This window comes from Macaca nemestrina, chromosome 1 (genome assembly GCF_043159975.1).
Source record: "Macaca nemestrina isolate mMacNem1 chromosome 1, mMacNem.hap1, whole genome shotgun sequence".
NCBI lineage: Eukaryota > Metazoa > Chordata > Mammalia > Primates > Cercopithecidae > Macaca > Macaca nemestrina.
Genome location: NC_092125.1, coordinates 123358974 through 123381238, shown reverse-complemented (window position 1 = coordinate 123381238; position 22265 = coordinate 123358974). Strand labels below are relative to the sequence as shown.

Sequence of the window (22265 nt, the reverse complement as noted above, 5' to 3'; positions counted from 1 at the left end):
GGCTCCTCAGAGTCCTTGCAACAGCGGGCACTACTTCTCAACCCCTCTCCCACTCCACTGCCTCTCAGTGTGCAAAAACACTAAGAAGTGTCCCGTATTTTCAAAATATCTCCCCTGTAGTTCCCACCTGACTTCTAGTCGTAGGTGGCCAAAGTACAATGTCTTTGAAGGATTGTTTTCCAGTGCCTGGAATATGGTAGGATCTCAACAACTGTTGTTTCAATAAAGGAATTACCAAATGGGTGAATACTAATGTAACAATATCAGTTCTGGTTTCTTTCATAATTATTATTCTAATGAGTGTTAGCTTTCTTAAAAAATCATTTTCACAATTGGACCTAGACATTTTATCTTTCCCAGCTCAAGACGGATAAACGCAGAATGACAGGCCAGGCACCGTGGCTCATGCCTGTAATCCCAGCACTTCGGGAGGCGGAGGCCGGTGGATCACTTGAGACCAGGAGTTCAAGACCTGTCTGGTCAACAGGGTGAAACCCCATCTCTACAGAAAATACAAAGAAGTTAGCAGGGCGTAGTGGCGCTCACCTGTAATCCCGGCTGCTCGGGAGGCTGACGCAGGAGAATCACTTGAGCCCGGGAGGCGGAGGTTGCAATGAGCCGAGATCGCACTACTGCACTCCAGACTGGGCAACAGGGTGAGTCTCCGTTTCAAAAAAAATAGACGCAGAATGATAAATTCTTAATATCTTAATGTATAATGAGAAGTATAACTATTCAGAAGTCCAAGCACTTGTGTGTGCATGGTGCTAACGCCTTGCTGTAGGCAAACCTACATGGGAATCCACCTTGACACACAGGCCACTTCCTGAGCCTGGACCGTCTCAGAGCTGGGGAACTGGCCCAGCGCAAAAGGGTCGGGAGCATCTGGGACAGAGACTGCGCTCTACCAGCTTCAGTGACATGGCCTCCATCCACGCTCCCCAACTCAGCAGAGAGAGCACACCATCAGACTTCTAAGACTTAGTTGCCAAGAAGTGTTGAATTAAACTCTCTGAGACCTCTCTTTGGTCTGACTCTGGCAGCCTCAGTTTCCCAGAGCCTGTGGAAACTCGGCAGCCGAGAGGCGGAAGGCTGGGCCACGTCCGGAGAAGAAGGAACCTGGGAAATAACTTTTCTCTTAGGATCTGGCTTGACTCTCACGGGCACAGCCAAATCCCTGGGGACCCAGCAGAGTTCTGAAGCGGGTCGGGGCGCGGTGGGGTGGGGCGGGGCGCGGCAGGGTGGAACGCCCCAGGGCGGGGCTACGGAAGCTGGCGAGGTCCAGCCCCGCCTGGGGCCTCCGGACGTTGCTCCCTGAACCCTCGGAGGTGGCGGTGGATCTTACTCCTTCCAGCCAGTGAGGATCCAGCAATCTTCTCCGTGCCTCCCCCCGCGCCTGTTGGTTGGAAGTGACAACCTTGAAGATCGGCCAGTTGGAAGTGAAGACCTTGAAGATCGGCGGGCGCAGCGGGGCCGAGGGGGCGGGTCTGGCACTAGGTCCCGCCCCTGCACGCCAGGAACCCCAGAGGAAGTCGCAGTTCAGCCCAGCTGAGTCCTGTCTGCAGAATCCACACTAACCAGCATCATGTCCATGACACTGGGGTACTGGGACATCCGCGGGGTTAGTGAGGGTCCGCTGCACGGTGGGACCGGGCGCGTGGGCGGGAAGTGCCGAGCGGCTGGGGACCGGCTCTAGGGACGGTTCCTCTTTAGGGCTATCTCTCACAGGAGGGCCTGTGCATGCCTCTGTGTGTGTGTGTGTGTGTGTGCCGGGGAGGCGGAGAGGGGTGCAGTGCAGTGTAGACTGGGGGAAGAAGAAGGGCAGGTGTGTAGGTGCGTGCAGTGTAGACTGGGGGCTCGCCTGGTGCAGAGAAATTCACCAAGTCAGGGACCTGCCATCTCTGACCCGAGCTGCGGGCCATCTCTCCCAGCTGGCCCACGCCATCCGCCTGCTCCTGGAATACACAGACTCAAGCTATGAGGAAAAGAAGTACACAATGGGGGACGGTAATGGGCACCCTCGTGTCCGGGCCCTGCCCACTCCCGCTGAGTTGGCACCAAGCAACCCATGGTGGCCACCTGTGGCTGACTCTGCAGGCCTCCCCTGCTGGAGCTGCAGGCTGTCCCTTCCCTGAGCCCTGGTGAGGGAGCCTTCTGGCCTTGCAAGGCAGAATGCTGGGGCGGGATGCTGGGCCCCTTGTCTGGGTAACTGGGATGGGTGTTCCTCAGAGCTTGCTTAAACCCTGGAAGCCTTAGTCGCGTGGGGTCCACAGCCCTCACCGGGATTCTTTCTCTCTGAACCCTGGGATGCAGGGCTGAGTGGTCAGATTCTAGATCCACCTGTCTCAGGGGTCTTGCCACTGGCTCCTTGGGAGGGTCCCGGGGAAGGAGGGCTGGGCTCTGGGGAGGTTTGTTTTCACTTCATCTTCCCCACCACAGCTCCTGACTATGACAGAAGCCAGTGGCTGAATGAAAAATTCAAGCTGGGCCTGGACTTTCCCAATGTAGGTGCAGGGGAAGGGGCGGTTTTGGGGGCAAGTGCAATGTGTCTCTGACCGCATCTCCTCTCCCAGCTTAGAGGGGTTAGGATCCGGAGTCTTCTGCCCAATTCCCTCACTCCTGGCTGTCTACACAGCCCTTCCATGATGTTCTGTGTCCAAGCTCATTCGTTCATATGACAGTATTCTTATTTCAGGCCTGCCATGAGCAGGCACAGTGAGTGCCCGGTCTCCTCTCTTCTCATAAGTCCTTGCTTATGAGAAGGGGATGCTGGGGAACCTGGTGGCCCAACTGCACTTCCCCGGTTTCCCATTCATCCAGCTGCCCTACTTGATTGATGGGACTCACAAGATCACCCAGAGCAACGCCATCCTGCGCTACATTGCCCGCAAACACAACCTGTGTGAGTGTGGTTTGCTGCAGTGTGTGGGGGGAAGGTGGCCTCCTCCTTGGCTGGATTGGGGTGCGATGCTCAGAGTGAGTGTGTTTTGTGGGTGGCAGGTGGGGAGACAGAAGAGGAGAAGATTCGTGTGGACATTTTGGAGAACCAGGCTATGGACGTCTCCAATCAGCTGGCCAGAGTCTGCTACAGCCCTGATTTTGTGAGTCCCTCCCTGGTCTGGGCCAGAAGCCAGACTTCTTGTATTCCCATCTACTCTGGTCCTATTCACAATTTGAACTCCTCACTGCTCTTGGTTCTCTCAGGGTTCCCTGTACTGTAGCAGAGTGACTGACATATCATTAAACTCTATAAAATAAAAACTTGAAATCAGTCCCCACCAATCATAGGAAGTCCGTACATCCCAAGCTAGAAATTCAGTTCCTAGACAATAAAGTCATGCATTCAGAATTCCCTTCACCTCTGACCCCTGACCTTTGCCACGGGTCATCTAACCCAGCTGGTTCACTCCATCTACCTGTTTGGGGAATACGCAGACTCACACTATGGGGTAAAGAAGTACGTAGTGGAGAAGTAATAGCACCCTCCTCTGTGGAATTCCATGCTATTCTTTTCCTAGTGCTTCTCCTTGACACGCACAGGGATGAATGCATTTTCCTAACAGGCAGCTCAGTGGTGGCCAGAGGGCCTTTGTTCCTCTGTCTCCTTCCACTCAGCCTCTCAAAATCTCATCTCTCCAGAAACTACTCAATGTCCATTTAATTATTCTGCCACTCCACTAGGAGGAACTTTCAACTTCTTTCTCTGAGCTCCTTTAGTTCTTTGTATCCTTGATTCTGCTCGTGTCTGGGTCCAGAGCCTGCCAGGTGCTCAGGTGCTCCTGGGCTGACCCAGAGGAGTGTGGTTGGGAGGTCAGTGGGGTCAGATTCAGGTATAGTGTTGTGTTCCTCTCTGCCATCCCATTGCCACAAAAGCCTCCAGCTACCCATTTGGAGCCTAATAAATGCTGGTATGTCCAACTAAGCCAGTTCCAGCTGTGGGGAAGATGGCTGCTTGCTCGTGGTCAGCTGGGGCCATACGCAGAACTGGGGAGGCCGCATCTGTGCAGGGATCTTGTGTCTGACGGTGGTGACAGCTGTTTTCTGCCTCAGGAGAAACTGAAGCCAGAATACTTGGAGGGACTTCCTACAATGATGCAGCACTTCTCACAGTTCCTGGGGAAGAGGCCATGGTTTGTTGGAGACAAGGTAATGGGGTCATGTGATGGGGACACTAGAGATTTGTCATACATCCTATGTTACGGAGGTTCCAGCCCACACATTCTTGGCCTTCTGCAGATCACCTTTGTAGATTTCCTCGCCTATGATGTCCTTGATCTCCACCGTATATTTGAGCCAAAGTGCTTGGACGCCTTCCCAAATCTGAAGGACTTCATCTCCCACTTTGAGGTGATGCCCCCATCCTCCTTTCTCTTTGATGCCCCTTGTTCCATTACCTCCTTTGAGATGCTTTCCCAGTCCTGGAGCTACACAAAGCATAACTTGCATTTATTGAGTGCTGGCTTTATGCCAGGAACCGTGCCCAGCACTTAATACCTATTGTGTGGAATTTGAACTTTACAACATTCCTACAGGGTGACAGAATTATCTTGCCCATTTTAGAGATAAGGAAACTGAGAATGAGAGGGTCAGGCCTTTGCTCAGGGTCCCAGAGCCAGTGGAGGCTGTGCTGGGCTCCCTGTGAGCCTCTGGATCTATGGGCAGCAGTCAGGGCTCTCCCTTTTGTGACAAAAGAAAAAAGCCTCAGGCCTCATCCAGCCTGGGTTTCACAACCCAGGACACTTTGGAAGAGGCAGAGAACTTTAGGAGTGCGGATGCAGCTGGCAATAGTAGGACTGACACACCGTGGCATTGATGTCGAGTATGAAACCCACAGGCAGTATTCATAGCTACCCCCAGAAGCTTTGCATGGTTGGACCCCCATGTGGAAAATCCTGAGATATGGAGCTGAGGCTGGAGCTGGATTAGGGGACATATGTGGGTGCCCCTGTTGAAGGAGTGTGTGTTGAGGTACTCTGTGCTGGGGCAGTGTCCTTCTTTATCTTTCTTCCTCTCTTTTTTCCCTCCAATGTTCCAAGTGTTCCCCCTGTGAGATGAGTAGCACACTGATTTTACTCCTATTCACCGACCTTCTCCTCTGCATGAGGCAGGGTGTGAGGCACAGTGGGAGATGCATAGATGACCGCCCCATCCTGGAAAAGAGTGCAGTGAGAGGCCTGCAGTGCAGGCAGAGCAGCCTGTGAGGTGTGTGTGGTACCACCTGGGTACCGGGCCCAGGGCCTGCCCCCACTCACGGGGAACCATCTCACCCGTGCTGAAGTTGTTTGAGAGCAGCAAATCCTACTTTAGTACAGATTTGGGAATTTGAGGCATTAGTCCAACAAGTTTTTCAGCCTGGAATTTGTTTTCCTTTCCCACTCCCCATCAAGAGATCTGGTTACTCAGCTAGTTCCCATCAGCTCTGGCTCTGGTCCCGGCTGAGTGGCCTTGGGGTTATGTAAGAGGTGGTGGGAGGGGAGGAGAGCTGAGGGCTGCAGCACACGGTCCATCTGGGCGTGGCCCTTTGGGAATAGGCAGCCCTGGCTCTGACTGAATCCTTAGAAATTACATGGCCATTTGATCCTGGGAAGATCGTGCAGAGCACACCTGAGTGTCATACAGCCTGGTCTGTGGTAGTGGGGTTGGAGATGAGGTGGGTTAGGGCACAGTGGTATTTAGCTCAGGTACCAGGTGGGGAGGTTTAGACTTTCTGCTTTACAAGGAATAATTAGAGCCTGGTCTGACCTTTCTTTTGCTGGCGCAACACACCTTGTCCACTTTCATCAGGTTTTGCCTGGTCCTTGGGTGAGATCTGGGCTCTCTTCCAGGCTGCACGGACATTTTCAGATGTCCCCTCTGTGTGTGCAAACCTAGGCAAGCCAGGAGCCTCCCCGTGAAACAGAAGAATGTTGTGCAGTCAGACAGCAAGAGGACCTCCTGAGGGATTTGGGGGAGGATGGGAATTTGGCAGAAAGAGGCCAGAACTGGAGAGAGACAGAACCAGGCTACACTGCAGCTCTGTCCCCCTTACTAGCTATTTGAGTGTGAGGTAGTTGCTGGACTTCTGTTTCCCACATGAGAAATGGTGATAATAGATTCAGCCTTGCAGAAGAGTCAAGTGGATTTTCTAAGCTTATGTTGTAATTTCTCTTGGATATAGTCCACCCAGCACAGTGTAGAATCTTCATAAGTGGTAGCTGTTATTATGGTATGACACTATTTTAAGGAAATTGGAAGAGTTAACTCTGCAGATCTGGGGACCCTAAGAGGCTGTGTGATGCCACAGCACTGGAGCCCATGTGGAAAGGCTGTGGCCAGGGCCCTGACCTGCTGTGTCTGCAGTGGGGTTACCCCAGCCCTCATGGGCAGCTGACCTTGAGCTCTGGCCTTATTTTCCCCCATCTCAGGGCTTGGAGAAGATCTCTGCCTACATGAAGTCCAGCCGCTTCCTCCCAAAACCTCTGTACACAAGGGTGGCTGTCTGGGGCAACAAGTAATGCCTTGAAGGCCAGGAGGTGGGAGTGAGGAGCCCATACTCAGCCCTCTGCCCAGGCTGTGGAGTGAAGCTGGACTGTGCATCCCAGCACCTGGCTCCTTGTCCTTTTCTCCTGTTTATTCCCATCTTTACCCCCGAGACTTTATTGGACTTCCTCACTTCCCCTAAACCCCTGTCCCATGCAGGCCCTTTAAAGCCTCAGTTACCCACTTTCCTTCGTGAAGATCACCCTCCCAACATTACCCTTCCCTGCACTAAAGCCAGCCTGACCTTCCTTCCTGTTAGTGGTTGTGTCTGCTTTGAGGGGCCTACCTAGCCCCTCGCCTGTGGAGCTCAGCCCCGAGCTGTCCCCGTGCTGCATGAAAGAGCAGCATTGATTGGTTTACAGGCCCTGCTCCTGCAGCATGGCCCCTGCCTTAGGCCTACCTGATCAAAATAAAGCCTCAACCACACTTGCTATATATAGTCTTGTCTTATTTGCTCCTGGCTGCCCAGACCGTGTCTGTCACCGCTCCTTCTGAGGGACTGGCTGGTGACCCTGGCGGTAGCTGGGTTCATAGAGATTATGATGGGCTTAGTAAGGTGTTTCCAACTTTTTTTTTTTTTGAAACAAAGTCTCCTGCTTTCCAAGGTGAAGGGCACTGGTGGGATCATAGCTTACTGTAGCATCCAGTCCTGGGCTCAAGCAGTCCTTCCACTTCAGCCTCCCAAATGGCTGAGACTATAGGTGTGCCACCACACCTGGCCGTATTTAAAAAATTTTTGTGAGATGGTGTCTCTTTATGTTTCCCAGGTTGGTCAGGAACTCCTGAGCTCAAGCAATCCTCTTACCTTGGCATCCCAAAATGCTGGGATTGCAGGTATGAGCCACCACGCCTGGCCCTGTTTCCAACTTCTTGATCCCTTTTCTGATCGCCTTAGAGCAGGAAGCCACATAAAGTGCTCTATAGAAAGGATGCCTCTTTCTGGGCCTAGATCTTCATTTATTTATATTCAGTATTATTCAGTGCTTTCCATGGTTAGGCAGAGCTAGTCTCAGAGAATAAGTCTTAGATGCCTAGAGGTGGTGGAATTCCCGTCACAGAGAACAAGGATCCTTCTGTCTTCCACACTGTCTGACTCCCATCACAGCTCTTAGATCTCTAGGACCCAAGCTCTACTGTGAGCTGCTCCACCGGAAGGTTCTCCCAGCTCAGCAGTTCCCAAGCTGTGTTACCACGAATAGTTGTTGATTTTTTGGGTCAGGAATTCAGGTAATGCTCAGCAGGGAGAACTTACTACAAATCAACAAAGATCTCTTCTCCAAAAACTGTGTATCCAAAAATACAACCCATTAAAAGATGACTGAAAACTTGAACAGGCATTTCTGAAAAATGAATATCCAAATGGCCAATAAGCTCATGTGAAGATGCTCAACATCATTAGACAGCAGAAAGTTAAAAACCCGTAGATCCTACTGTATCCCCACTAGAATGGCTGACATTGAAAGGACTGACAATTGTTGGTGATTTATGGAGTAACTGGAACTGTCATGCCTTGCTGGTGGGAGAGCCACTTTGGAATACTGGCAGCGTCAACTAGAGCTAAATATGCATCTACCCAGGACCCAGAAGTCCCACCCTACAGGAATGAGTCCTAATGGATTCCAAGAGCTGGGTATAATGATGCCAAAAGCAACTTTATTTTAAATAGCCAATAACTGAAAACAATCCAAATTCCCTGAATAGAAGAATGAGCAAATGAACTGTGGTTTATGAACATAATTCCATCATTTGTATAATGGAATACTTACTCCGCTATAATAAAAATAAACGTGCTAATGCTATGTGCAAAAACATGGATGGGTCTCACAGACGTGTTCAGTGAAAGGATCCAGACAGGAGAAAGGACACACGATCTCATTCCACTTACACGAAAATCAGGAGAGGGAAATGAGTCCATGGTATCACAGGTCAGGTGATTGGTGACCCTGGTGAGAACTGGAAGGTTGCCTATTGAAGGCGCCTGGTGGAGTGCTGTAAGTTTTCTCTCTTTATCTGGGAGGTGATTCCAGAAGCGTATAGAAGTGGAAAAGCCCACAGGGTAGCACACTTAAGGCCTGTGCACTGTATGTACATTACACTTCAATGAAAACCATGCACAGAAGTCTTATACCATTTGTGTGCTTGTGTGTGTTTGCTTTTCCTCATAAGATATCAACGTCATGAGGGGATGTGTTTTTGTCTCTTCTTGTTCACTGATGTTACAGGTGTTTGCATATCACTTAGGACAGTCCCTGAGCATAGTAGGTTCTCACTGAATAGTTATTAAGCAAATTATACGCTTATCGTAGTGTGTCACTTCAAATTCTCTTAGGTTTGTATTCATGCCTACTTCTTTGGATAGGTGAGATTGATGTGCATACACACTCTTAGGTTCTACAGTTTTTTTCTCTTTAACATTTTACTTAAGAATCTGTACATGTTGGCAGTCTATATGCATGCCTATTTCTAACATTTAATGACTATCATTACTTCCTGTGGATAAATTATAGTTTGCCTAGTCATTCTTACCCTATTGGGCATGTGGATTTTTCTAATTTATTTCTTTTTATAACAGGGTGATCATGTTTAAACTAATTCCTTCTCTGGTTTTTGGTTACTTTATTTGAGTTGGTCCCCAAAGGCAATTACTACAAGGTAAAAGGTGAGGATGATGTTATGGTATTATCGTAGATAAATTGATTGCTCTCCAGAGAGAATAGCTTTTTTTTTTTTTTTTTTGATATGGAGTCTCGCTTTGTCACCCAGGCTGGAGTGCAGTGGCGTGATCTCAGCTCACTGCAAGCTCCACCTCCTGGGTTACAGCAATTCTTCTGCCTCTGCCTCCTGAGTAGCTGAGATTACAGGTGCGCACCACCACGCCCAGCTAATTTTTGTATTTTTAGTAGAAATGGGGTTTCACCATATTGGCCAGGCTGGTCTCAGACTCCTGACCTCAGGTGATCTGCCTGCCTCAGCCATCCAAAGTGTTAGGATTACAAGCGTGAGCCACCATGCCCGGCCCAGAGAGAATAACTTAATTTATGGTGCCATCTGCAAGGCACATGGATCTTTCTGCACTACCTTAGGTACTTGAGGGATCACAGTTTCATCTTATGATATTTTTAAAGATTTATAAGAATACCTTCAAGTTTTCTACCTTCACCTTTTTTGTTTATTGTGTGTGCATGTTTCTGCCAATGAATCACAGTCTATGAATCTACCTGTCCTTGAATCTCCTGTATAAAACTCTCTGTTTACCCATTCTCTGCCTGTGGCTTAGTCAATTCCTGGAGAAAGGTTAAAGAATGATCTTGTGGCAGTCAAAGCTTTTTCTCCGATAGGCACAATGTAATTAATTGTGATTCTGTTCTAGGTTTCCTGTGGCATAATGTGATGGTTAATTTTCTGCATCAACTTGACTGGGCTAAGGGATGCTCACATGGCTGGTAAAATTATTGTGTTTGTGAGGGTATTTCCAGAAGAGATTCACCTTTGAATCAGAAGACTGAGCAAAGATTTCCTTCAGCAATGAAGGGGGGCATCCACTAAACTGTCAGGGCCCAGAGAGAAGAAAAAGACAGAGGAAGGGTGAATTTGATCTTTCTGACTGGGACATCCATCTCCGCCTATCCCGGGACATCCACACTCCTGGTTCTCTGGCCTTCAGACTTGATCAGGGACTAACAGCATCGCCTCCCACCCTTACCTTTGTTCTGAGGCCTTTAGACTCTGAATGATAGCACTGGCTTTCCCCCTTCTCTATCCTGCAGTCGGCAGATCGTGGGACTTCATTCCAAAACTGTGTGAGCCAATTCCCATAACAGATAGATACATTTATAAATAAATGCACACATTTCCTACAGGCTTATCTTAGTGGCGTCACTTCAAATTTTGAAGAACCCTTTCTAGTACAGATAGCAAACAACAACAACAAACAAACAAAAAAACTACAAGTGGGTCACCATCATCAATGAGTAAGTTTTAAAAAATCAAACACAAGATAAAACGCTACAGCATATCTATTACCTGTGGGCTTTTTCTATATGTAAAGAACTGTCTGAGATGCCTTGCAGTAAACTCCAAGGAGATTTTGAGGGAAGGTATCCTCTTTTCTCCTGGTAAATCTCCCCATTGACCATTATTTTAAAGGCTCCAAAGATCAAAACACCTGCTTGCACAATTTGCCGATTCATTTCGGGTGAGGGTCTCTGGCAGGCTTGGAAGGGTGGGTGAACAGTGGGAAGGGGGCTGCCTCTGTGGTTACTAGCATCACTCATGTCTACGTCTGTGGCAGTCATCAGGTGCTTATTATATATTCAACTTTTGGCCACCCCTATGGGGGTGTTAAATGTAGCGAGAGTCCAGTCAGGTCATTGCAAATTGGCAGTGACTTTTGAGACCTTTCTACGCACGATAGTCAGGTAGATACCTTCTTTTTAAATTTGACTTTTTTTTACTTTTTTTTTTTTTTGAGACAGGGTCTCACTCTGTCACCCAGGCTGGAGTGCAGTGGTGTGATCACGGCTCACTGCAGCCTCAACTTCTCAGGCTCCAGTGATCCTCCCACCTCAGCTTCTCAAGTAGCTGGGACCACAGGCAAGGGCCACCATGGCCAGCTAGTTTTCGTGTATTTGGTAGACAGTGTTTCAGCATGCTTCCCAGGCTGGGTGGATACCTTCCAAAAATAAGTTCAGTTCATCCTGCCTAGCCTTACCCCAGCAGCTTAAAGGAATTACCCACTCTGGTGCTGGGCTCAGGCTGCCTGGCTCTGGAACAATGTGCTCAGAGCTGCAGAGGGAGGCCTGCAGGCTGACTGGCAGAAAGAGTCCCACACTCCCTACCGTGTATCCTGGAAGACCAGGCTGCCCAGCCTGTCCACCTGGTAGACCGTTTCCCTGCCCAGTTCTCCTTCTCTCATTCCTGATGTGCAGCTTGATTCCTGCAGGGACTGCACCGGCTGAGATTATCTCAAGGTCCTCCCTTCTGCCAGCTAGTGTTCAGGGAAGTGGGTCCTCTGGTCTCCTTCCTGCCACCAGAATTTTGAGGGCCTTTTTTCTCCCACTGCAACTTTTGACCCATTCCTGGGTTCCTTCCTTCCCTTTCTCCCTCCCTCCCTCCCTCCTTCCTTCTTTCCTTCTTTCCTTCCTTCCTTCCTTCCTTCCTTCCTTCCTTCCTTCCTTCCTTCCTTCCTTCCTTCCTTTCTTCCTTCCTTCCTTCCTCTCTCTCTTTCTCTCTTTCTCTCTTTCTCTCTTTCTCTCTCTCTCTTTCTTTCTTTCTTTCTTTCTTTCTTTCTTTCTTTCTTTCTTTCTTTCTTTCTTTCTCTCTCTCTCTCTCTCTCTCTCTCTCTCTCTCTCTCTCTCTCTCTCTCTCTTTCTTTCTTTCTTGACAGAGTCTCACTTTGTCACCTAGGCTGGAGTGCAGTGGTGCAACCCCAGCTCACTGCAACCTCTGCCTCCCTGGTTCGAGCGATTCTCCTGCCTCAGCCTCCTGAGTAGCTGGGATTACAGGCACCTGCCACGAGGTCTGGCTAATTTTTTGTATTTTTAGTAGAGTCGGGGTTTCACCACGTTGGCCGGATTTTAGATGAGAGTTTCTTCACCTCAGCAGTACTGTCATTTTGGAGGGCAGAATTCTTTGTTGTGGTGCACTGTCCTGTCGCAGGGTGTTCAGCGTCCTAACCAAACTACCCACTAGATGCCATGGGCGCTTCCCAGTGGTGACAATTAACAAAGTCTCCAGACAGACCTACGTGTCCCCTGAGGGGCAAAGTTACCTCCACTTGAAGACCAGTGATGTGCTGGATGGAGACTAGTATTAAAATAATAATAGAAATCATAATGTTACTCATGTACTTAAGGTAAGTCGTTTTTGATGGAACATTTATTTCAGTTAATAATATTTGTATATGTCTGTCCTGGTAGTTTGTTTTTTTAAGCTTTTTATTTTGATTTAATATCAGAGTTTGAAAAATTTGCAAAAGGAATTAATACAAAGACCTCTGATTACCCCAGATTCTAACGTTTCCACATGGGCTTTCTCCTCCCTCCTCCTGAGTCCCCCAGCCCCTGCTCCCCGCCTTTCTCTCTCCCCGCCCAGCAAGCTCCCTAGGAGCACAGCACCACTTATGACAAAAACATCATTTTCTTTTCTCTGAGGCGGCATTCCTGACGTTTGGATTTAGGCTGATAAGTGACAGTTACAATCATCCTTGCCTGTGTTGTCCTTCCCATGTTAGGTCTGTCATGCCATGTGTGTCTGCAGTTTATAACAATCTATATCATACATGCCTTTTGAAAAGTTTTGAAAACTTATCCAGTGAATCCCTGAGCACCAAATGTTCTTTTGTGTTATTTTTCTTTATTAGGCTATTACTACTTTATTCAGAATCTCTCTCTCTTTTTTAGAGAGAGCCTTTCTTTCTTGCCTAACCTAGAGTGCAGCGGCGCAATCATAGCTCAGTTCAGCCTCGAACCCCTGGGCTCAAACAGTTCTCCCCCTACCACCGCCCCCGCCGGGCTTCTGGGCATGGTTAACTCTCTCCTGGAACCCTTGGGGCTGGGAGGTGGGAGGGGATCTTATTCCTTCCAGCCCCGGGAGCGCGCTTCGGGCCTCCAGATTGGCGCATTTCGGGGGCAGAGCGGGCCGAGGGGCGGGGTCTCAGCAAGGCTCCCTCTCTACCCTCTCTGGGCCTCTCACAAAGTCTGAGCCCCGCCCCGCCGAAGCCTGTCTGCAGAATCCGCAGCAACCAGCACCATGCCCATGACACTGGGGTACTGGAACATCCGCGGGGTGAGCGAGGGTCCGCTGGGCGGTGGGACGGGGGGCGCGGGGGTGGGGAAGTGTGGAGCAGCTGCGGGACGGGCTCTAGGGAAGGTTCCTCTTCAGCGCTGCCCCTCACAGGAGGGCCTGTGCTTGCCGCTGTGTGTGCGTGTGGCGGGGCGGGGTGGGGGGAGGTGTGAGGCCGGAAGGAGAGGAGGCGATGGGTATGTGCAGTGTAAACTGGGGGCTCCCCTTGTGCAGAGAAGTCCCCAAGTCAGGGACCCTCCATCTCTGACCCGAGCTGCGGGCCATCTCTCCCAGCTGGCCCACTCCATCCGCCTGCTCCTGGAATACACAGGCTCAAGTTACGAGGAAAAGAAGTACACAATGGGGGATGGTAATGGCACCCTCGTGTCTGGGCCCTGCCCACTCACACTAGGCTGGCACCAAGCAACCCATGGTGGCCACCTGTGGCTGCTTCTGCAGGCCTCTCCTGCTGGAGCTGCAGGCTGTCCCTTCCCTGAGCCCTGGTGAGGGAGCCCTCTGGCCTTGCAAGGCAGAATGCTGGGGTGGGATGCTGAGCCCCCTGTCTGATTGGGTTGGGTGTCCCTTAGGGGTTGCCTAAACCCTGGAAGCCTTAGCCTTGTGGGGTCCAGAGCCCTCAACGAGATTCTTTCTCTCTGAACCCTGGGATGCGGGGCTGAGTGGTCAGATTCTAGATCCCCCTGTCTCAGGGTCTTGCCACTGGCTCCTTGGGAGGGTCCCGGGGAAGGAGGGCTGGGCTCTGGGGAGGTTTGTTTTCACTTCATCTTCCCCACCACAGCTCCTGACTATGACAGAAGCCAGTGGCTGAATGAAAAATTCAAGCTGGGCCTGGACTTTCCCAATGTAGGTGCAGGGGAAGGGGCAGTTTTGGGGGCAAGTGCAACGTGTCTCTGACCGCATCTCCTCTCCCCAGCTTAGAGGGGTTAGGATCCGGAGTCTTCTGCCCAATTCCTGTCACACCTGGCTGTCTACACAGCCCTTCCATGATGATCTGTGTCAAAGCTCATTCGTCCATATGACAGTATTCTTATTTCAGGCCTGCCATGAGCAGGCACAGTGAGTGCTGAGTCTCCTCTTTGCCCTTGCTTATGGGAAGGGGATGCTGGGGAACCTGGTGGCCCAACTGAGCTTCCCCGGTTTCCCATTCATCCAGCTGCCCTACTTGATTGATGGGACTCACAAGATCACCCAGAGCAACGCCATCCTGCGCTACATTGCCCGCAAACACAACCTGTGTGAGTGTGGTTTGCTGCAGTGTGTGGGGGGAAGGTGGCCTCCTCCTTGGCTGGATTGGGGTGCGATGCTGAGAGTGAGTCTATGTTTTGTGGGTGGTAGGTGGGGAGACCGAAAAGGAGAAGATTCGGGAAGATATTTTGGAGAACCAGCTTATGGACAACCGCATGCAGCTGGCCAGACTCTGCTATGACCCAGATTTTGTGAGTCTCCCACCCCACTCCCAGTCTCCCCTTTCCCTGCAGAGTTTTGATCGGGAGCCAAGACTCTGGTCCTGCCATCTACATGGGTCCTGTTTTCCATTTGAACTCTGTAGTGCTACTCATCCTTCAAGCTATTTCCTATACTGCCACCAGAATGACCCTCAAACCCCAAAGTCATGTCAAATAAAACCTCTAAATCAATTCCCCACCAATCTACTTACAGAATCCTGACTCTCCAGGTATGAATTCACTCTCTAGACAGTAATGGTTACTTCCAGAGTCCCCTCCATCTCTGACCCATGACCTCTTTCCAGATTCTGTCTCCCAGTGGTTTGGACTCTCTCTCCCAGTGGTTTATATCATCTGCCTGCTTTGGAATACACAAACTATGAGGAAAACAAGTGCAAAACAAAGGAATCTAATGGCACCTGCAATTTTGGTGTCTTCTGAGTGCTCTCTTGACATACACTGAGATCAGCGAATTTTCCTAACAGGCAGCTTAGGGGCAGCCAGAGGCTTCTTTTTCCCCTCCTTTCTTCTACTCATCCTCTGAATATCTCCTTATCTTTCCAGAAACCACTCAATGGCAATTGTATTCTTCTGCTGCCCCACTAGGAGGAACTTTCTACTTCTTTCTCTGAGCTCCTTTAGTTCTTTGCATCCTTGATTCTGCTCATATCTGGGTCCAGAGCCTGCCAGGTGCTCAGGTGCTCCTGGGGCTGACCCAGAGGTTGTTGGGAGGTCAATGGGGACAGATTTAGGGACAGTGTCACATTCCGCTCTGCCATCCCATCACCTCAGGAAGACTCCAGCTACCCAGTCAGAGTCTAATAAATGCTGATATATCCAATCGAAGCCTGGGCACTGCCCCAGTTCCAGCTGTGGGGAAGATGGCTGCTTACCCATGGCCAGCTGGGGCCATGCACAAATCTGGGAGGCCACATCTGTGCAGGGAGCTTTTGTCTGAGGGTGGTGACAGCTGTTTTCTGCCTCAGGAGAAACTGAAGCCAGAATACCTGGAGGGACTTCCTGAAATGCTGAAGCTCTACTCACAGTTTCTGGGGAAGCAGCCATGGTTTCTTGGGGACAAGGTAATGGGGGCATGTGATGGGGACAGTACAGATTTGTCATACTTCCTATATTATGGAGGTTTCAGCCCACATATCCTTGGCCTTATTCAGATCACCTTTGTGGATTTCATCGCTTATGATGTCCTTGAGAGAAACCAAGTATTTGAGCCCAGCTGCCTGGATGCCTTCCCAAACCTGAAGGACTTCATCTCCCGATTTGAGGTGATGCCCCCGTCCTCCTTTCTCTTTATGTCCCTTATTCCTTTCCCTCCTTTGTGATGCTTTCCCAGTCCTGAAGCTACACAAAGAATAACTCGCATTTATGGCCATGCGCGGTAGCTCACGCCTGTAATCTCAGCACTTTGGAGGCTGATGCAGGCAGATCACCTGTGGTCAGTAGTTTGAGACTGGCCTGCCCAAATGGTGAAACCCCATCTTTACTAAAAAAACAAAAAAAACAAAAATTAGCTGGGCGTGGTGGTGAGTGCCTGTAATCCCAGTTACTCAGGAGGCTGAGGCAGGAGAATCACTTAAACCCGGGTGGTGGAAGGTGCGGTGAGCCAAGATTGCGCCACTGCACTTCAGACTGGATGACAGAATGAGACTCCATTTCAAGTGGAAAAAAAAAAAAAGAATAACTTGCATTTATTGAGTGCTGGCTTCATGCCACGAACTGTGCCCAGAACATTATACCTATTGCGTGGAATTTGAAATTTATAACACTCCTACAGGGTGGTAGAATCGTCTCCCCCATTTTAGAGATAAGGAAACTGAGAATGAGAGAATCAGTCCTTCTTCAGGGTCTCAGAGCCAGTGGAGGCTGTGCTGGGCTCCCTGTGAGCCTCTGGATCTATGGGCAGCAGTCGGAGCTCTCCCTTTTGTGACAAAAGAAAAAGCCTCAGGCCTTGTCCAGCCTGGGTTTCACAGCCCAGGACATTTTGGAAGAGGCAGAGCACTTCAGGACCACGGATGCAGCTGGCAATAGTAGGACTGACACATAGTAGCATTGATGTTGAATAACTAAACCCACAGGCAGTATTTGTAGCTACCTCCAGAAGCTTTGTACAATCAAACCCCCATGTGGGGAATCCTGAGAGCCAGAACTGTGGCTGGAGCTGGATTAGGGTACATATGTGGGTGTCCCTGTTGAGGAGCTTATGCTGAAATGCCCTGTGCTGGGGCACTTTCCTTCTTTACCTCTCTTCCTCTTTTTTTTTTTTGGAGACGGAATCTTGCTCTGTCGCCCAGGCTGGAGTGCAGTGGAGTGATCTCGGCTCACTGCAACCTCCATCTCCTGGGTTCAAGTGATTCTCCTGCCTCAGCCTCTTGAGTAGCTGGGATTACAGGTGTGTGCCACCACGTCCAGCTAATTTTTGTATTTTTAGTAGTGATGGGGTTTCGCCATGTTGGCCAGGCTCATCTCGATCTCCTGACCTCAGGTGATCCACCTGCCTCAGCCTCCGTAAGTGCTGGGATTACAGGCATGAACCACCATGCCTGGCCTCTTCCTCTCTTTTCTCCCTCCAGTGTTCCACGTGTTCCCCCTGTGAGATGAATGGCACGCTGATTTTACTCCTATTCACTGACCTTCTCTGCATGAGGCAGGGTGTGAGGCACAGTGGGAGATGCATAGATGACTGACCCATCCTGAAAATGAGTACAATGAGAGGCCTGCAGGCAAAGCAGCCTGTGAGGCGTGTGCTGAACTTGTTTGAGAGCAGCAAATCCTACATTACTACAGATTTGGGAATTTGAGGCATTAGTCCATCAGGCTTCTGAGCCTTGAATCTGTTTCCCTTTTCCACTCCCCATCAAGAGATCTGCTTGCTCAGCTAGTTCCCATCAGCTCTGGTTCTGTGGTTCTGGTCCAGGCTGAGTGGCCTTGGAGTTATATAAGAGGTGGTGGGAAGGGAGGGGTGGAGGAGAGTGGAGGGCTATGGGCTGTGATGTGCCAGGGTCAAGCCTGTTGCCCAGGCTGGAGTGCAGTGGCATGATCTCGGCTCACTGCAACCACCGCTTCCTGGGTTCAAGCATTTCTCTGCCTCAGCCTCCTGAGTAGCTGGGATTACAGTTGCCTGCCACCATGCCCGGCTAATTTTTGTATTTTTAGTAGGGATGGGGTTTCACCATGTTGACCATGCTGGTCTCGAACTCCTGACCTCAGGTGATCCACCCACCTCGGCTTCCCAATGTGCTGGGATTACAGGTGTGAGCCACCATGCCTGGCTGGATCTTTCTGAATACCTTATCTGGGCATTCAATCCTGGTAAGATTGTGCACAGCACATCTGAGTGTCTTGTAGCCTGATCTGCAGCAGCAGGGCTGGAGATGCCATGGGTTAGGGCATAGTGAGATTTTACTCAGGTACTAGATAGAGAACTTTGGACTTTCTGCTTTAAGGGGAATAATTAGAGCCTAGTCTCGCCTTTCATTTTCTTATGCGCTGCCACCCCCCATTCCACTTTCATCCAGGTTTTACTGAGACATTGGGTGAGTGTGTTGTGAGCCCGTTTGTTCTGCTGGAGGTCCCTTCTGTGTGTCTACACCCAGACAAGCCAAGAGCCTCCCTGTGGAAAAGGAGACGGTTTGTGCAGTCAAGGATGACAGGGCCCGGTGTGAGGGGTGGTGGGGCAGAAGAAGAGATTTTGGCAGAAAGAGGCCAGAACCAGAGAGAGACAGAACCAGGCTACACTGTAGCCCTGTTCCCCTTACTAGGTATTTAAATGTGAGGTAGTTGCTGAACTTCTGTTTCCCACATGAGAAACGATGATAATAGATTCAGCCTTGCAGAGCAGTCAAGTGGATTTTCTAAGCTTGTATTATAATTTCTCTTGGGTACAGAGCAGCCAGCACAGTGTAGAATCTCCATAAGTGTTAGCTGTTACTGTGGTACAGCATTACTTAAAGGAAGCTGGAAGAGTTAACTCTGCAGATCTGGGGACCCTAAGAGGCTGTGTGATGTCCCAGCACTTGAGCCCACGTGGAAAGGCTGTGGCCAAGGCCCTGACCTGCTGTGTCTGCAGTGGGGCTGTCCTCATAGGCAGCTGACCTTGAGCTCTGGCCTTATTTTCCCCCGTCTCAGGGCTTGGAGAAGATCTCTGCCTACATGAAGTCCAGCCGCTTCCTCCCAAGACCTGTGTTCACAAAGATGGCTGTCTGGGGCAACAAGTAATGCCTGGAAGGCCAGGAGGTGGGAGTGAGGTGCCCATACTCAGCCCTCTGCCCAGGCTGTGGAGCGCAGCTGGACTCTGCATCCCAGCACCTGCCTCCCCATTGCTTTCTCCTGTTTATTCCCATCTTTACCCCCAAGACTTTATTATCCCCACTTCACTTCCCCTAAACCCCTGTCCCATGCAGGCCCTTTAAAGCCTCAGCTACCCACTTTTCTTCATGAACATCTCCCTCCCAACATTACCCTTCGCGGCACTAAAGCCAGCCTGACCTTCCTTCCTGTTAGTGGTTGTGTCTGCTTTGAGGGGCCTGCCTAGCCCCTCGCCTGTGGAGCTCAGCCGGGAGCTGTCCCTGTGCTACATGATAGAGCAGCATTGACTGGTTTACAGGCCCTGCTCCTGTAACATGACCCCTGCCTTAGGCCTTCCTGATCGAAGTAAAGCCTCAATCACATTTGCTGTGTCTTGTCTTATTTGCTCCTGGCCATCTACCCAGACTGTCTGTCTGTCACTGCCTCTTCCAAGGGACTGGCTGGTGATCCTGGTAGTGGCCGGGTTCTAACGGAGTCTGCTGGGCATAGTAAGGCATTTGACAATTCTTGCTCCCATTTCTGACAGACTCAGAGCAGGAAGCTCCCTGAGGCTCTGTGGAAAGGATGTCTCTTTCTGGGCCTGGGTCTCCCATTCATTCATCCAGCCTTACTGAGTGCTTTCCATAATTACCCAGAGCTTGTGTCTCATTGAATAGGACCCCAAGGGGGTGGAATCTCCATCAGAGAGAACCAGGGTCCCTTTTACCTTCCCCACTATATGACTGCATCACTTCTGTTAGGTCTCCAGGACCCAATCTCTATTGATTTTCTCAGATGGCTTCCAGGTACCCTCTCCAGGCTTGCTGCACAGCTGTCATCAGGACGTTCTCTCTGGGTTTACTTCCTCTGTTTCCTGGGTACCTGTGAGAGAAATGTCTTTAGTCCTTGCACAACTGAAAGTGTCTTTACATGCTTACTGAATACTCTGGCTGATGTTTTAGTCTGTTCTCACGCTGCTAATAAAGACATACCTGAGACTGGGTAATTGATAAAGGAAAGAGGTTTAAAGGACTCACAGTTCCACAGGGCCTAGGAGGCCTCATAACCATGGCAGAAGGCAAATGAGGAACAAAGTCACATCTTCCATGGCAGCAGGCAAGAGGGCCTGTGCAGGGGAACTCCCACTTATAAAACCATCAGATCTCGTGAGATTATTCACTACCACGAGAACAGTATGGGGAAAACTGCCCCCATGATTCAGTTATCTCCACCTGGCCTCCACTCTTGACACCTGGGGATTATTACAATTCAAGGTAAGATGTGGGTGGGGACACAGCCAAACCATATCAGCTGGGGATAGAATTCTATGATGAAAACCTTCAGACCTCTAACAGACTTACCCACTCTTTTCTGAAATTGAGCATTTCTGGTGAGTAGGTGGATGCGTCTGACTGCATCCTTTGATTTTTTAAAGTTATTATTATTGTTATTATTTTGAGAGGGAATCTTACTCTGTTGCCCAGGCTGGAGTGCAGTGGTGTGATCTTGGCTCACTGCAACGTCCCCTTCCCGGGTTCAAAGGATTCTCCTGCCTCAGCCTCCCGAGTAGCTGGAACTACAGGCACGCACCACTGTGCCCAGATAATTTTTGTATTTTTGGTTTAGAGACGGGTTTTCACCATGTTGGCCAGGCTGGTCTCGAACTCCTGACCTCGTGATCCACCCACCTCAGCCTCCCAAAGTGCTGGAATTACATGCATGAGCCACTGCGCCTGGCCATATCTTTTGCTTTTTTACTTAAGCTTCTACTGTTTGTCATTCTGAGGTCTATAATTCCAAAGACTACGTGGGGATCTACAGGTTGATGTCTTCCTGACTCACATCCTTGCCGAAACATTCTAAGCATAGGCTTCCTCCACCCTGACAGCAATCCCATAGCTTTATCTGCATTGCATCTTCTTGAAGTAATTTAAAATCTCACTGGAGAGTGAGCTGCTTCAGAGGAAGAATCTCATAGCTTAGCAGTTCCTAAGCTGCGATGCCAGAAATAGTTGTTGAGTCTGTAGGTCAGGTATTCATGCAAGGCTCAGCAGGGAGAACTTGCTACAAATCAACAATGGTCTCTTCTCCAAAAACTATATATCCAAAAATACAACTAATTAAAAAATGAGTCAGAATTTCAACAAGCATTTCCCAAAAGTGAATATCCAAATGGCCAATAAGCTCATGAGAAGGTGTTCAACATCATTAGACAGCAGAAAGTTAAAAACCCGTAGATCCTACTGTATCCCCACTAGAATGGCTGACATTGAAAGGACTGACAATTGTTGGTGATTTATGGAGTAACTGGAACTGTCATGCCTTGCTGGTGGGAGAGCCACTTTGGAATACTGGCAGTGTCAGCTGTGGCTAAACATACATCTGCCCAGGACCCAGAAGTCCTGCCCTACAGGAATGAGTCCTAATGGATTCTCAGAACCAGGTATAATGATGTCAAAAGCAGCTTTATTTTAAATAGCCAATAACTGAAAACAATCAAAATTCCACGAGTAGAAGAACGAACAAATGAACTGTGGTTTATGAACATAATTCCATCATTCGTATAATGGAATACTTACTCCGCTATAATAAAAATAAACGTGCTAACACTATGTGCAAAAACATGGATGGGTCTCACAGATGTGTTCAGTAAAGGATCCAGACAGGAGAAAGGACACACGATCTCATTCCACTTACACAAAAATCAGGAGAGGGAAATGAGTCCATGGTATCACAGGTCAGGTGATTGGTGACCCTGGTGAGAACTGGAAGGTTGCCTATCGAAGGCGCCTGGTGGAGTGCTGTAAGTTTTCTCTCTTTATCTGGGAGGTGATTCCAGAAGAGTATACAAGTGAGAAATTCCACAGGGTAGCACACTTAAGGCCTGTGCACTGTATGTATATGACACTTCAGTGAAAAGCATGCATGTATGTCTTACATTATTTGTGTGCTTGTGTGTGTTTGCTTTCCCTCATAAGATGTCAACGTCGTGAGGGCATGTGTTTTTGTCTCTTCTTGTTCACTGATGTTACAGGTGTTTGCACATCATCTAGGACAGTCCCTGAGCATAGTAGGTGCTCACTGAATAGTTAATAAGCAAATTATAGGTTCTTCTGAATGGTGTCATTTCAAATTCTCTTTAGTTTTTTTTCATGCCTACTTCTTCAGATGAGATTGGTGTGCATGTATAGTGTTAGA

The 22265-nt window shown here is 49.5% G+C and overlaps 2 protein-coding genes across 9 annotated transcripts; both read left to right on the top strand.

Annotated features, from left to right (window-relative positions):
- Window positions 1-1270: 1270 nt before the first annotated feature.
- Window positions 1271-11644, top strand: LOC105479266 (glutathione S-transferase mu 4). Of its 6 annotated transcripts, none has more exons than XM_071098607.1 (9): window positions 1271-1621; window positions 1932-2007; window positions 2440-2504; window positions 2821-2902; window positions 3001-3101; window positions 4051-4146; window positions 4237-4347; window positions 7287-7353; window positions 9890-11644. In XM_071098607.1, the coding sequence occupies exons 1-9, from the start codon at window positions 1586-1588 to the stop codon at window positions 9964-9966; spliced, it is 711 nt and encodes a 236-aa protein (XP_070954708.1). In that variant the 5' UTR covers window positions 1271-1585; the 3' UTR covers window positions 9967-11644. The 6 variants fall into 6 exon arrangements, with proteins under 6 accessions (XP_070954708.1, XP_011735501.2, XP_011735499.2 ...); XM_011737199.3 differs by lacking the exons at window positions 7287-7353; window positions 9890-11644 and adding exons at window positions 5109-5202; window positions 6405-6954; XM_011737197.3 differs by lacking the exons at window positions 7287-7353; window positions 9890-11644 and adding exons at window positions 5037-5202; window positions 6405-6954.
- A 368-nt stretch (window positions 11645-12012) lies between these two features.
- On the top strand, window positions 12013-19450 carry LOC105479268 (glutathione S-transferase mu 2). 3 transcript variants are annotated; one of them, XM_011737202.3, is made up of 8 exons: window positions 12013-13305; window positions 13537-13672; window positions 14099-14163; window positions 14474-14555; window positions 14656-14756; window positions 15752-15847; window positions 15938-16048; window positions 18299-18902. In XM_011737202.3, exons 1-8 carry the CDS (start codon window positions 13270-13272, stop codon window positions 18329-18331), a joined length of 660 nt encoding a protein of 219 aa, XP_011735504.1. In that variant the 5' UTR covers window positions 12013-13269; the 3' UTR covers window positions 18332-18902. The 3 variants fall into 3 exon arrangements, with proteins under 3 accessions (XP_011735504.1, XP_011735503.1, XP_011735505.1); XM_011737201.3 differs by lacking the exon at window positions 18299-18902 and adding an exon at window positions 18909-19450 and having other exon boundaries at window positions 12018-13305; XM_011737203.2 differs by lacking the exon at window positions 18299-18902 and adding an exon at window positions 18909-19450 and having other exon boundaries at window positions 13155-13305; window positions 13597-13672.
- Window positions 19451-22265: the final 2815 nt, after the last annotated feature.

Excerpts from the sequence above, each read along its gene's own strand:
- LOC105479268 (XM_011737201.3), top strand. The coding sequence starts at position 13,270 with ATGCCCATGACACTGGGGTACTGGAACATCCGCGGG. Across the intron at positions 13,306-13,536 it reads GGTACTGGAACATCCGCGGG|AGAAGTCCCCAAGTCAGGGA; the intron begins GTGAGCGAGGGT and ends CCCCTTGTGCAG. Across the intron at positions 14,164-14,473 it reads TGGGCCTGGACTTTCCCAAT|CTGCCCTACTTGATTGATGG; the intron begins GTAGGTGCAGGG and ends CCATTCATCCAG.
- LOC105479266 (XM_011737198.2), top strand. The coding sequence starts at position 1,586 with ATGTCCATGACACTGGGGTACTGGGACATCCGCGGG. Across the intron at positions 1,622-1,931 it reads GGTACTGGGACATCCGCGGG|CTGGCCCACGCCATCCGCCT; the intron begins GTTAGTGAGGGT and ends CATCTCTCCCAG. Across the intron at positions 4,147-4,236 it reads CATGGTTTGTTGGAGACAAG|ATCACCTTTGTAGATTTCCT; the intron begins GTAATGGGGTCA and ends GGCCTTCTGCAG.